Source organism: Pungitius pungitius, chromosome 15 (assembly GCF_949316345.1).
Source record: "Pungitius pungitius chromosome 15, fPunPun2.1, whole genome shotgun sequence".
Lineage (NCBI taxonomy): Eukaryota > Metazoa > Chordata > Actinopteri > Perciformes > Gasterosteidae > Pungitius > Pungitius pungitius.
In genome coordinates this window covers 9,157,129-9,171,333 of record NC_084914.1, presented here as the reverse complement: position 1 = coordinate 9,171,333, position 14,205 = coordinate 9,157,129, and the positions used below count along the sequence as shown (strand labels likewise).

Below are 14,205 nucleotides of genomic sequence, written 5' to 3'. Positions count from 1 at the left end.
AGCAAGGTCTAGCGCAAATCGTGGCAGTGGCAACTCGCTGAGGCACTTCCTGTTGCAGGCTGCGGTGCCGCGGTGATTCGTGGCAACTGCCTCGACTCTGTGGCAACTGCCGCGGCGAGTTGTGGCAACTGCCTCGACTCTGTGGCAACTGCCTCGTGTGTTTACTCGGTCAAGAGAGGTAGCTCGAGCGGTGCCATGAGTTCGGGTACCGGTCCTTCGGTCGGGGGAGCTAAATGGACCGGTGCTTCGAGTTAAAGGAGCTTTACCACGATGTATGGGCTTGATTCCTCGGCTGGTAGCGGTACCGGGACTTTAAGGGAGAGGTGCCACGACCGCTAAGGGAGCCTTAGCTCTCGGCTGGTCGAGGTACATGGAGTTCAATGTAGAGGTGCCACGACCGCTAAGGGAGCCTTAGCCCCGGTCGAGGCAGGCAGCTCGAGCGGTACCGCGGGTTCAGGTACCGGTCCCTCGGTCGGGGGAGCTAAATGGACAGATGCATTGTGTTATAGGATCGTTACTACGATGTATGGGCTTGATTCCTCGGCTGGTAGCAGTACCGGGACTTTAAGGGAGAGGTGCCACGACCGCTAAGGGAGCCTTAGCTCTCGGCTGGTCGAGGTACATGGAGTTCAATGGAGAGGTGCCACGACCGCTAAGGGAGCCTTAGCCCCGGTCGAGGCAGGCAGCTCGAGCGGTGCCACGGCTGTAAAGGTAACGGTGCTACGGAGGGTGAGGGTGCTGCGATTGTTTGGGAGAAGTGCAGTTTCCGTTACTTTTAGTATTTCAACAATATATGACCGTATAATACATTTTAAGTGAGTTGCCGCGTCGAGTCGTGGCAGCTGCCACAACTTCACGACAGCTGCGTCGACTTTGCGGTAATGGTGGCTTGACTGTTCCCGTTTTCTTTTCATATATTGACAATACTATGCGGTCATTGAGAGTATTAGTATTGTTAGTTGTAATTGGTTTAGTCATAAAACGCCGATAAGTGATACAATGGCTTCCCGTTTAAGTCCAGCTAAGATAATATGGACTAAGACCAGTTTGCCCTTGTTGCCTTGGTAACAAAAACCACTTTCCGGCAGCTCCCCGAAGGAATGCAAATTGTAAATATTGGTAAGATGCATTGTAACGTTTAAAATATCATAAGATCAAGATCCCATAAAACCTAATGGGTTTTATATGTGTGTGTGTGTATATTTGTATATACTTGCTGCAGCAGCTGGTATAGCTTGCAAAGAAGTAATCTCGACATGCAGCTGTACAATAACAAGTAACGTCTTAGAGAGTCGCTTTTGTTTTTGTTTGTCGCTTGTATAAACAAATATAAGAAGGATGACTACTTCTAAGTCAGTGTGTTTATATGTATATATAATGTGTTACACATTTTTTCCACATCATTCAAGTTATTTAGCCACAAGAGTATATAGTATATCTTTAGTTTGTTGTTGTTTACTATGTTTTTGAGCACTTTTTAATATCACTCTATACTTTTTGTAAACAGTAACCGTACTTAACTTTATTAATTTATTGTGAGAAGTAATTTGTTCGCCTGGCTGTTTTTCAGACACTAGTCTGCTGGTGTAGTTGCTTTGTGTGACACATATAGCACTGCCTGCTTATGTTGCCTAAATGTTGTGAATATAACCCTTATATCAGGGATGGGCAACTTAAATGATTGAGGGGGAAGCGCACTTCCTAGCAAGATTTATGACAAAAATGGCCCGGGGCAGCCAGTTGCCCATCCCTCCTTTTATATCATCATGTGAATTCACACAGGTTTTTTTGTTGTTATATAGCTTGAAGAAATGTATGTTATGTGTAAAATTGTATATCATTGTCTAATTTACTTTTAAACCTCCAAACAAATCCAATTGTGTGTTTGCCTCATTGTTGAAGTATTTCAATGTGATTTATGTGTTCTAGCCTAAACAATTGATATTTATTTGGTGAAATCAGCTATTAAATTATACGTACTATTTCCAAAGTGCAAAGACTTGATCAAAGTTTGTCACACACACGCAAAATGAACAAATACTCTTTGCATTTCTATTCACGCCACAGATATTGGCAAAATAACAAGAGACCCTCTAGTCCTGCCTCTTGATTACGACAATGCTATAATACAACACAGATTCATCATCTGCAGGCATAATATACCAACAACATGATTTGTCCAAGCTGATCAAAAAAAATAAATCGACAAGTTCCGTTTAATCTTTTTTTCATTCATTCTAAATGGAGTGTAATTTAATTGTGGGTGAGCATGCGTATCTGCAACATCACTTACTTGACTGTCACAATGCTGGCTAACAGCGGTTTTGCACGTCAAGTTGACATCACTGTAATCACAGAATCTGGTAGTTCATTCAAAGACATAATATCTTTCGCATTGCTGAAGACACGTCAGGAGGTGACAGAGAAAGCAAAGTAGTGGTAAGAAATGTTCAAATCTTTGCAATAAAAAACCAAGATGCAATTACAGAGATGATTTTGAGTCCAGTAATTTATATAGATGTAAATACTGGTAACTCAGATTATATACTGATATTCAATTTTAAATGGGTATTGATGGCTTGATTATTGTTTGTTCATATAATCACATACCCATTATTTCACAAAGTAAAGATGACACTTTTAGGTGTTAAATGAAACAGATTTTCATGTATTATTAATTCATTATTGTATTTGTTTAATTTGTACCTCAAATGCTCTATAACTTTTAATAATTAATTTGTTACGACAAACTTCCCGCTGTCCTTCCCATGGAAGAGGAAGAACAAGAGGAAACTCTTCAGGACCTCCACAATTGGGAAGATGACCTAAACGAGGACTCTCCAGCGGAGCTTTTTACTTTTATTTTCGAACAAAAGAAGCACTACCAAAAGTTCTGCACTGCAATGCTAGATGAAAAAAATTTGAAAGCATTTGCAAAGTTTGAGCAACAGTAGTGCTGACAATTTGCTCAAACTAGTGGACGCACACCTCGAGATGTGCAATTGAAAATATATAAATATATGAAGCATTTTGAATTAAAAGATTTGCCTCAAAATGACCTTTGCCAAAAGGGTGACCTTCCACAATGAAAAAAAATGTTTGGGCTTGCATTGTAAACCTCTTGTGTGGAATGAATTTATGTCAATTTGATTTACCTACCAAGACAAATAGAAACTACATACTTAGTGGTAGGTGTCACCATAACTATAATTGGAATTTACATATGTAAGCTATGTAGATAGATATGCAAGAGTACACAACTTGTGTCTTCCTATTACCACTAGCTGGTTATATTAATACTAATCAAAATTGTCACATGGCTATCTTCAGGGAGGAGAGGAGACTAAAACATGGCAGTTGATTTACAATACATTTCTTTTTCATGGCAAATGGTTTTTTTTCCACCACCATCCAACGGGTACATAGTGTGTACAAAGTCTATGATCCTTTAATAACTACTTCCAACTACAGTCCTGTCAAGACAGACATAAAAGAAAATAAGTTACATGAAAATGTGTCCATTGGTATGTAGTACAAAAATATGTATATCTATCAAAAAGATTTCAGGGGTTCTTATTATTTCAAATGTTATAATGCATCTTATCTATATTTTAAATGTGTTTACTGTTACCAAGGCAACACGTGCCCGTAGTAGTTCAGCTGGACTTAAACGGCAAGCCATTGTATCACTTATCGGCGTTTTATGACTAAATAAATTACAAATAACACTAGTACTGTTAAAGGGCGTATTGTATTGTCACCTGCTGGCCAATTATAAAACATAAATGTCACCTATTTGGCAAACAAAAACGGCAAGTGTCGAGGCACCACTGCCGACAAGTCGAGGCAGTTGTCGTAAAAACGGCAAAGCGTCGAGGCACCACTACCGCAAAGTCGACGCAGCTGTCGTGAAGTCGTGGCAGCTGCCTCGGGGTCGAGGCAGTTGCCACAGAGCCGAGGCAGTTGCCACAGAGTTGAGGCAGTTGCCACAGAATCGAGGAAGTTGCCACGAATCACCGCGGCAGTTGCCACAGAGTCGAGGCAGTTGCCACGAATCACCGCGGCACCGCAGCCTGCAACAGGAAGTGCCTCAGCGAGTTGCCACTGCCACGATTTGCGCTAGCTCCTACTGTAAACGAGAGGGTGATACAAACTTTCCAGTCGCAGCCCAGCGACGCTGTTACGCGCAGACGCGTCAACGCTCGCGCGGAGGGAGGGGGGAACTGGTGCTGCCTTCACGTACTGCTGGGATTGTGGCCTTCAACGACTACAAATGAACCCGCCCGGCCACAGTAAAAAGAAAGAGCTGTGGAAAATGCTGTATTTCCAGACGTATTTACATGTAAAACGTGCATGGCACGTTGCATTTGGCGTACGATTTCGCAAGCATGAATGATTTATATATATGAATCAGGAAACATTGATAATCTCATATGGTTCTTACGTTGTAAATCACAAACATTCTTTGTGATAAAACACATGTCATGGTAGCCCTAGTCAAGATAGTCCAGACTACTTCTCTCCAGCAACGTTGTGATGCTCCTCCTGGGACATTTGATGTGAGAGGGCAGTGGCTCCACTCAGGGTCAAGCCAACTGAAACACATAATTTGCAAAGAGCAGAGAGGCCATTATGCGACTCAAAACCTGTCCCTTTTTTCTTTGACTTCCTGCGAGAATACGGACACAGCTCTCACTTCAGCTCACTTCAGCCTTGGTGCCCCATACTTCCTCACCCGGCCCCACTGGAATCCCCGGGTAACGTGGTTACAAGGCTTCTCTCAATAACAACATATGTGTAGACCTGATCAACCATCATGACCCCTATAACAATTTGAGGGTAAAATATCTTCTCCCCCTTTCTCACGACCAGGACATAATCTACTCCTCCTGAATCTGAGGTTTTGACGAACAGTCAGACTCCTTTCCAGCACCCAAGCATATATTTCACAGGGAAAGTGGTATTACTTGAGACAAACTATACACAGTGGGTCAAAAGAGGCCCACAGCAGAGTTAGTCCCCTAGAGAGTGAATGCCACCCTGGTAGACTATTATAGCTACATTATATAGTGATTTAATGCACCATTCTAGCACATCAATTTGATCACTGAAGCTTCCCGCAGACAAACTAAGTCCCTTAAAAACCATTCAAGCCATTTAATAGAGAAACTATTCACCTTCATCACTTACTAAATTAAGTGAGCTAATTAAAATCTTTTTCATTCTGCATCACTCGTAGACGTACAACTCAGCAATGCTGCCCTCCGTACAAATAAAGCGGCCTTTTCCTTTGTTTTTGTTCAACTTGACTGGCGGGGGTGAAAGTCGTATGTGAGCGGCACCAAGAGGCTAATGTGCCACTCCTTTATTTACGGAACCTGATTATTTGATATGAACCGTCACTACTTCCACCAATTAACAAACTTTTACTTCTGCATCATTGACAAGAAAAAGGCTTAGAAACCACAGCAAAACAAACAAAAACAACGTAGCAGTTAAGAGGTGGCTTAACTTGTCTGCACAGTTCACATTTTATATGGATTCCATTATTAACTAGGCTGGGACTATTTCAGATATTCAATGTATATTAACTAGCTGTAGCATTCATGCATGGAGTGAATATTCTACAGTCATCACATGAGAGTGGAGGAGATTATCCCTCTGAAAGTCTGACAGGTCAGTGAGTCAGCTGTGACGTCCAGATAATCATCACTAACAGTTTCAAAAGTTCTTCCCTCTCAGGGGAGTCAGGTAAAGGTTGGATGGTGTGAACTGCGGCATTCGTGCATAATACGGCCGACAAGTGACAGGAATCTGCTGGTCTGCAGGTTTGAGGAAGATAAAGATGAGGTGTATTATTGAGTAATACTTACACATTTACCCTGCGAGGAAGACTCAGTTCTTTCTGGAAAGGAAAAGATGGGAAAATTAGAAAAGAGAATATTCTTCTTTTTCTTTTCTTGGTAATAATGCTGTACACGGCAAATACAAACCCAACTGCTGCTTGAGTAGAGACGGCTATTCATTGTTTGACTAAAACACTTTTGTCACAAATCAATATTATTCAAAAATGACTAACCCTCCTCCATCCCCTTTCTCTCAAGCGATGTGCCGTCTCTATTGTTTATTGCACGACAAGCAGATAAATAAGTCATTGAATGGTAACGATGCAAATCCTCTTGAGCTCAGAGGCAACCGTATTTTGCCAAACAGGAATCGTAAGTTAACAAATGGTGCCATGGTTATACTGAGAGGCGACTGGTTAATGTCACAGAACAATGTAAAAACATAAGAAAATTAAGACAGAGAAAAGCTGTTTAATTACTGTACTATAAGCTTCAGTGCTAATCAGAAGGCATCAATCTGTGTGCTTAATAAAGTCTGACACATTGTTGTGTGCTGTTCACAACGTAGTGGATTCAAGGGGGAACAATTTCACCCTAACCACCATTATCATTGTTAGTATAATGACAGGACCGCACTACATTTAAAGTGCAGATTAATGTTTGGCGGAACTCAATATGGACACAGAGTCTGGACCGGTGAGTCTTTTATGACGAACCCATCCCTTTTGCATAATATACAGGGAAACAATGCTGTGTTCAATTCTGCAAATAAACATTACACATCTTTTGCATTTGATTTACTGTATATCTCCGTATGAATCGACTTGTAGGAGATAACATATGAATTATTACCATTCGGGACAATCTTGAACCTGACAACAGGAGAGGGTATGTTTTTCCCATATACACAGGCTGCCTTGGGTTGTAAGCGACTATCTCCAAGGCAACCAGCTTCACTAAAGAACCCATGGACAGCACCAAAATAAACACTTTAACACGTTGCAGTTTGTGCACCAATCATGTGTCATAATTCATGATGGGAATAAAATGATGAACAAGAGTCCTGAGGGGAAATTATCGGTGGCTACAGATCATAAATATTTCCGATGGCATGTGTTTATCAAAGAGTAAATGTCACTCGTTTTAATGGCTAATGAACCACTTCACCCAAAGACCTTCTCAGGCATCGTCGCCAAAGGCTCATCATCCTCATCCTCAACATCATCATCATCATTCCTTTGCCGTTTCAAACGTTCACTCATCAGAAACCGACATTAAAAGGCATTATTTAGCATTCAGCCTACCTGTAGACCGCGACGCCTCAGGATATTCGGCTCATCCATCATTGATGGCGATATATAAAAATAAACCCAAAGCGGATCTCCGATCGGTCCACCTCCTCCCCGGGGGCGAGCTGCACGACCGGCCCCGAAAGAGGTGACCACCTCGGGGCAGCCAATGGTGACGAGGGGCTGAAGGGGTTGGGTGGGGGGAGTTGGGGGGGGGGGGGGGGGTAATCCCGACTGTTGTGGGGAGAAGGCGCGCCGACCACACCTGTTTGTTGAGACGTGTCCACCTGTTGTCAAACAGACCGCAGGTTCTTCTGGTTTGTTTGTTGTTGGTATATTTTTCACATCAACATATCCACAAAACGTCCCGTCACTTCCTCCACATTTTGTCCTCGGAAGGTCCCTCGTTCCCCGCCTCGGTCTCGCGGATCTTCTTAGCAGACCATTGTTGTTACCATGACAATGGGAAGAGATACTCTGCACGTGTAAAGCTACACATGCACTGCACCCATCTAGAAACCAATGCACTCGACTCTTTGTCATTTGTCGTGGGACATGCAGATAATCTCGTCATACACCAGCGTATTGTGTCTTCTTGGTGGAATAACAGAGGATGCGGAACAAATGTGCCTTGAAGTCGAGCTGAATGGCGGTGATTGATCTGTCACTCGATGGTACCATGATTTCAATGTCTTTCCAAATAGAACAATGGTTGGTCTTTAGTCCTGGGATGTCACAAGTTGTGTGGGCCAGCGGCTTTGTGAATCCTTCATTGTTCTCTTGTGAAGTTCTATGTTTATCTGAAACTGTTTCAAATGTTGGAAATCAAGCTTGCAAGTAGTTTACCAATAAAATCAGATAGATTTGTTTCTGTTGTTTCTCGAGATTTCTTTTGAAAAACTACTTTGAATGAAATGTATTTCTGACTGGATGTATTATGTATTTTTGTATGTTTCTGGTCTCGGTGTTACTGGCCATACTGGATTTGTTGAATCACTGCAATGTAGAAGCATTAATAAAATCATTTTACAAAAATCTTTGTGCATTTTTATTTCGCCTCAGAATATATGAAACAAGCGTATGTTTCAAATTGCAGCAATTGGTCCATTCTTGGCATTTGTATGATTCATTTAGATTGTTTTAGATGGAGATCATAACAAAGTGCGGTGCATATCTATTGGTTGGTTTTCACCAGGTTTTCACCGTTTGCAACTACAAAAAGAATTAAAGAGTTTCTATACATCCTTTTGTCATCTATAGATCATCCTTAGATTGTCCACACTTTGTGAAACCAGGCAGGGATGAAAGACCCCTCCTTTTACTGCCCTGTTTAACAGGCATGACCTCTATTTACTGTTTACCCTTTATCTCAGAACTTACCTCACTTGGAAGACCAAAAGTAAGAAATAAAAATCTCCATCCATTTCATATGCTTTGGATATGGGGATCTTTTGTCTTGTGGACTGTAAATGATCAATAAAATTAGGTAAATATAATGACACAAATAATAAAATACACAAACAGTGATTATTGGTGTTTATCTTTAAAATGAAAAATGGATTTCCTCTTATATGCTAACTTCTTCATCTCAAATCCCTGTTTGATTCATACAAATAATATTCTTATTATACTTATTTGTTATGCTCCTTCTGATCTTAACAAAGCTGTACTTAGTTTATTGAAGTCTGTGCTGCAGCTTTACGGCCGCCAGAGGGCGCAAGTGAGCTATTTGTCTATTTTAACTCCTGAAAGGACACATTACGCTCCTCTCTTCTTTCATGAGCACCTTGGAATGGTCTCGACGCATTAGAATTTAAAGTAAAGGAAGGAAATAGTGAACATAGCCGATGAATAACAGAAAGATTAACTGAAGGGTATATATTTCTACTCTATTTACCATCAACACATTCATTTACGTTGATAAAAAATGTTAAAAACAAAAGCCAACTTAGTTGTGAGCAGTTTAGTAAAAATGTTTTTTTTTTAATTCTTAGATTGTTGTATTTAAATCATTTTGAATTAATCATTCAGTAGTTTCTGCCTATGTGTGAATTTCTGTCTGTTACCAGTGTACATGATGTAATTGCCTTTCACTCCTCAGAAACCTCTCTTACTCAAGGTGTCAGAACAAGTTATTTTCCTCTTACTCCCGCCCATGTGACAATCTTGCCAGAAGAAAAGAGTGAGAGTCTTAGGGGTTTAAACAACCGTGCCAGTTTTCACAAGTCACTTTACACCTTTCACACAGTTTCCACTTGCAAGGTAGGTCCACCTGCCAACACACATGGAAGTTGACTCACTGCTCAGGAATTCACACACATCTTCTTTGGCTGCCTTCTCCGCATGTCCAGTGATTTAACAATTTATTCTTGATGTTGTGACAAGTGTAAAAAAAAACTATATAGCTACGTTTTGGGGGGTTTGTGACTGCCTTCAAGCCCCCATGACGTTACATTACATGAGCCGTGAGAGATTTTGTTTCATTTAGCCCAAAAGGGGAAGTCTCCAACATGTCACATGAAAGAAAAGTCAGTAAAAAGGATGTGTCAAGCAGATATCATTTTAATTTCCCTTTTTATTATTAATCTCAAAATGTATCTTAAAAACAACCCAACACATTGTATTCCATGAGCTTTGAATTATTCAAATTTACCTTCCATTCACATCGTAAATCATGTAGTGAAAGTGACACTCACTTTTATAGTTTTTTTAAATTCTTATTCAACCTCACAGTTTTATTTTCTGATTACTCTCCTGAGCTCACAATTTGCCAAAAATAAATACACTTTTATAAAAAGAATTCATAAAATGAGGTCTAGCTGTAGAGAATAGGGTCAATGACACCGATGTAATTAAGGAGGGCACTGACCTATTCACTGATAGAAGTGAGGGTTTTTACCTACTGATAATTCCGTGGCGCCGCTCTACATTGCCGACGCCTACGCTCAGCCCTTCGCTCTGTCCCAACGACTACAACCCAGAGAGCAGGAATGCTGCTCTTTCATCCAACTGTGGAATACAGTAGCGTGTGAGATCAGATACCATGTGATAATTAAGAGCTCATTCACGGCGTGCTCCTCGTTGACAAAACATCGGTCACGTGATGTGATTAATGTAATAGTGGGTTGAGACGTTTCTTCTTCACATGTTTTCTCTTTTTAAACCTTATGGCATTTCCTCCTGAAGAGGTAATACAGATACTCTACTCTCATTTCTGTTTTGGTTAATTGTATGTTGTCACAAAAAGCTGATAACCCCCCCCAATGCTGTACTGTTCATTCATTGTAGGTCACAGTCCTGGAGGACAGGCCTAGTCGAGAGTCTAAATGCCTCTGTGGTCGGAACCTGTTCCTGACCTCTGACCTCTGGCCTTATGGGGATCAATACACTATCACAAGACATATGGTCATGTATTTGAACAAGTGACTCAAAACTGGACATGATGTCATGATGACATTGCATGCTGAGCTGCACACCATGTGATCAAATCAAATGGATGTGTCAAAACTGGAAAAAACACAATCTTTTAAATCTATCTAATTTGGTACGTTACACTTTGATAACACATAACACATCGCAGAGCAATGTTGCCACATAATGACATTTGGCCCTATAGCTGAGCCCATCAAAGGCTCACCTGACTATCCAGGGGTGTGGCACCACAGAAGCTCTATAAATAAACGCATGTCAAGTATTTCATTCATAAGATAGACAAGCCCCAGCTGCAGCATTCTCAAACCAAACCTACCTGTCGGGCTAACCATGTTCAGTTCACGCACCCTCCTCCAGCTCGTCTCCTGCTCGCTGCTGCTCCTCGCCTCCCTCTCCGGCTCAGGGGAGAGCCGGCCTCAGGTGGCCCACGAGGGAACACCCGACGAGGGCAGAACGCACGGCCGGAGGGCTCTGCTTCTGGAGGCGGTGAAGACGGGGATCCTCGGCTCGTTGGGCATGGACAGGGAGCCCAGGCCGACCCGAAAGGCCTCCGAGGAAGAGCTCAAGAGGATGTACCAGCTCTACGGGGGAAAAGTCAGGGAGGTGAGAGGAAACTCCAGCCAGCTGATGAAGGAAACCCGGCAATCAACCATGTCCACTGTGCTCTTTCCGGCGACAGGTGAGATAGATATTTTTTTTTGGGACATCAGACAGCGGGAAGACACTCAGGCTTAGAGTCAGATTGGAAGGAGGAAAAAACGTTGCGTGACTAGAAACCTACCTCTCCAGATGCAGACAAAAAGGTGCCGTACCAGTTGTGAATAATCACAATATGTAATGCTCCAGGTAAAGATCAGTGCCTTCCTGGAAGCTATTTGTATATCATTATAATGTCTTGTAAGGACAGCAAATGCATTCCTGCATGCTTTGAGAAGCCATGCGCGTGATAGGCACACCTTGTGCATGACACTTTGTACACTTATTACACGTTGAGCACACGTGTCAACAATGTCATCAACAACGTCGTCAACGTTAAACCAATCAAAGTCAAGAGAGCGTTGGAGATCACAATAAAAGTTTATGGTCCCGTTGTTCCGCATCATGATTCAAATAGTTTTCATTACGGCATTTTCCTGACAAATAAAGCTTTTCTACATCTATGTGTTTTTTAGTGGAGCGGATCAAAGGGGTCCGGAGGGGAGAACACCCACATCCACGTTCAGGTCCACGCATGCAGTGGTACAGAGCGCTTTTCCACAAAACCCCCAATATCCACACTGAACTGACACTAACTCGGGCTGAGCTGAAGATTTCCAGGCAGATTTTAGATCAAACCATTTCAGCTCAACCTGAGACGGGAGGAAGGATCCAAGTTCGAGTCAACGGCAGCGCATGGAGATACATACACTCTCCGATGCGTGCCAACGGGTCGAGCACACACGATGTGATGCTGGACATCCGCCCCGAGGTGGAGCGATGGCTCGGGGCTGATGTCGGGGAGGCACTAGTCGTGGTTGTGGGGATAGCCGTGGCTGTGAAAGACGCCCTCAAGGCGAGCCCAACTCTCTCCCTCGAGCTGGGCCTCACGCAGCCCAAACCGGGCCGCAAGACGAGGCTGCCTCGCTCCAACAAGGAGGACGTCTGCAACGAGGAAGGATGGTGCTGCCGGAAGTCCGTCACCGTGTCCTTCAAAGACATCGGCTGGACGGACTGGGTGGTGGCGCCGGCTGAGTACACGATGCATTTCTGCGACGGCACCTGCCCCCACAACTACAAGCCGGCGAGCATGCACACGCAGGTGAAGTCCCGGTTGCATCAGATTACCAAAGGAGGGTCGCCCCGGCCCTGCTGCGTGCCGGCGGCCTACGAGCCGATGGTCCTGATGCACTATGACAGCAGGGGAAAGCTGAAGCTGACTCCTTTCGACGACCTGATCGTCAGTAAATGCCACTGTGCCTGAAGAGAGCCGTGCGGTTTTTTAAGTTAAACCTTTGGAGGAGCATAGCCACTGAAACATGTGACGTGCCACGGTTAACTAAATAATAATTGCAATAATCCACTTTATTTTAAAGAAAAATGTGTTACTGCCGTGGAAAGGCACTGTTTTTTTTGTATTGTGTATCAAACAGTAGATTATTTTGATTTGTATTTATTTCAAGTTTATTTATGGACCTAAACTCATGTTTGTGTTTTATTACTGCGTTTGTTTCATGTTACAGCATATTCTATTACTATTTAACTTGATTGTTGTTGTTATTATTTGAAGTACTGGTTTTATGGGGCACAGGGTTTTGATATTACATTTTTTTGTCTTGTACATTTCAATAATGCTATGAAAACATTCTGTTCTGATACATTCACACTAAACTGCTGCACTTGAATATATACACTTTTAGAATTCATAATAAACACATGATTGTGATACGTTCTCATATCTGTCGTCGGTCCAAACACTTCAACCACTGTAGATTACAAAGGTCACGGTGTGACCACGAAATCCGCCTCTAAAGATACGATATCTTCTATCTCCCAAAAATGACCTTGAAGTTGTGCTCACTTTGGCCTTGACCAGCTAGTTAAGGAACAAATCATTGTTTTCATTTCAAAGGGAAAAATAGGAATAAGCCGCTTCCTGTGTAAACTCCAGACGGCTCAGATTACTTATCAACGACGATACTGTAAACGCAATTTTCATTGGAGATTATCAAAGTTTCTTGTAGTAATATTAACTTTCAAGTGCTGTTGAGATAAGTTATTAGAAAAAGAACGAATAATAACGTAAAGCCATCCTCTGATAAGTATAATCACCAAGACAAGGAAAAATAATTTAAAAAAGAATTCAGAGATGGAGCTCAAAAGGGGCCATAATGCAGCTGGAGGTTTTGCTGATGGTCGGAGCACCATGATGAGAAGTGTGTTATTTAGTGAGGGATCTGAAGTGAAGCTCCTGAAGTCAAACTCAAAGCAGGGCAAAGGTCACTATGAGCATGTGTTGTTTTGTAATTAATAAAGTAGATGCATTAAAGAGTGGGGCGTATTGAGTGACCCTGGACAAGTGAATGAATAAGCAGACAAATCTATGGGTGATTAATCAGAGGTCCGGACACAACTGCTAGCTGTAGCTACACTTGTCTTCTGACAAATTTAGACCTGTGCCCAGACATTGCTCCCTCACGCCTTTGTTTATGTCCTGTTACTATTTGTTCCAGGGATGACATCCTCCGTTATTAAACAACAGTGGGTGGATGTAAAGGTCCTCAATCTTAGCTTCTGAAAGGTCCGCAGGTGCAGTACCACCCAAAGTATACAAGTATAAAGGGATTAGGGACAGATTTTATCAAGGACATTCTGTTTCTGACAGCAGGAACACATTAGTTGCTATTTGTCTTTCTTTTGCTTTTAATCCTTACAAAGTCATACCGGATAACAATTGCTGAAATTAATACCAGAATGACAGGAAACCAAAATAAAATGCAACCTCTTCCTCACTCTGCTCATTACCAGCCAGAGAAGTACAACCTGCCATTTTGTAACACTTGTTACATATTGTGAGCAAGTTCCACATATTGCTATTATTCTGTACATCAATGTAGATTTTTGCAGTGTACATGTACTATAGTCCCAATGGTCCTATTCTG

The 14,205-nt window shown here is 42.2% G+C and overlaps 2 protein-coding genes and 1 long non-coding RNA gene across 3 annotated transcripts in view; 2 read left to right on the top strand and 1 right to left on the bottom strand.

The window, feature by feature from the left end:
• The window catches only part of mast3a (microtubule associated serine/threonine kinase 3a), a 29,808-nt gene extending 22,513 nt beyond the window's left edge, over window positions 1–7,295 (bottom strand). The window contains exons 1-2 of the mRNA XM_037458577.2: window positions 7,151–7,295; window positions 5,874–5,905 (exon numbers count right to left, since the gene is read on the bottom strand). Coding sequence (XP_037314474.1) covers window positions 5,874–5,905; window positions 7,151–7,192 — 74 coding nt within the window. The 5' untranslated portion in view covers window positions 7,193–7,295. The remainder of the gene's footprint in view (window positions 1–5,873; window positions 5,906–7,150) is intronic.
• LOC134105105 (uncharacterized) lies at window positions 3–1,875 on the top strand. The gene is made up of 2 exons (XR_009942445.1): window positions 3–382; window positions 570–1,875. It is a non-coding gene; the product is annotated as an uncharacterized LOC134105105 (long non-coding RNA).
• Window positions 7,296–10,858: 3,563 nt separating the features above from the next.
• Window positions 10,859–13,344, top strand: LOC119209924 (inhibin beta C chain). Its single transcript, XM_037459570.2, has 2 exons — window positions 10,859–11,246; window positions 11,740–13,344. The coding sequence occupies exons 1-2, from the start codon at window positions 10,898–10,900 to the stop codon at window positions 12,525–12,527; spliced, it is 1,137 nt and encodes a 378-aa protein (XP_037315467.2). The 5' UTR covers window positions 10,859–10,897; the 3' UTR covers window positions 12,528–13,344.
• The last annotated feature ends 861 nt before the right edge of the window (window positions 13,345–14,205 follow it).

What these genes read in the sequence shown, in the direction of transcription:
- LOC119209924 (XM_037459570.2), top strand. Translation starts at nt 10,898, where the DNA reads ATGTTCAGTTCACGCACCCTCCTCCAGCTCGTCTCCTGCTCGCTGCTG. An exon ending in TGTGCTCTTTCCGGCGACAG is followed by an intron (nt 11,247 to 11,739) that starts GTGAGATAGATA and finishes TGTGTTTTTTAG; the next exon opens with TGGAGCGGATCAAAGGGGTC.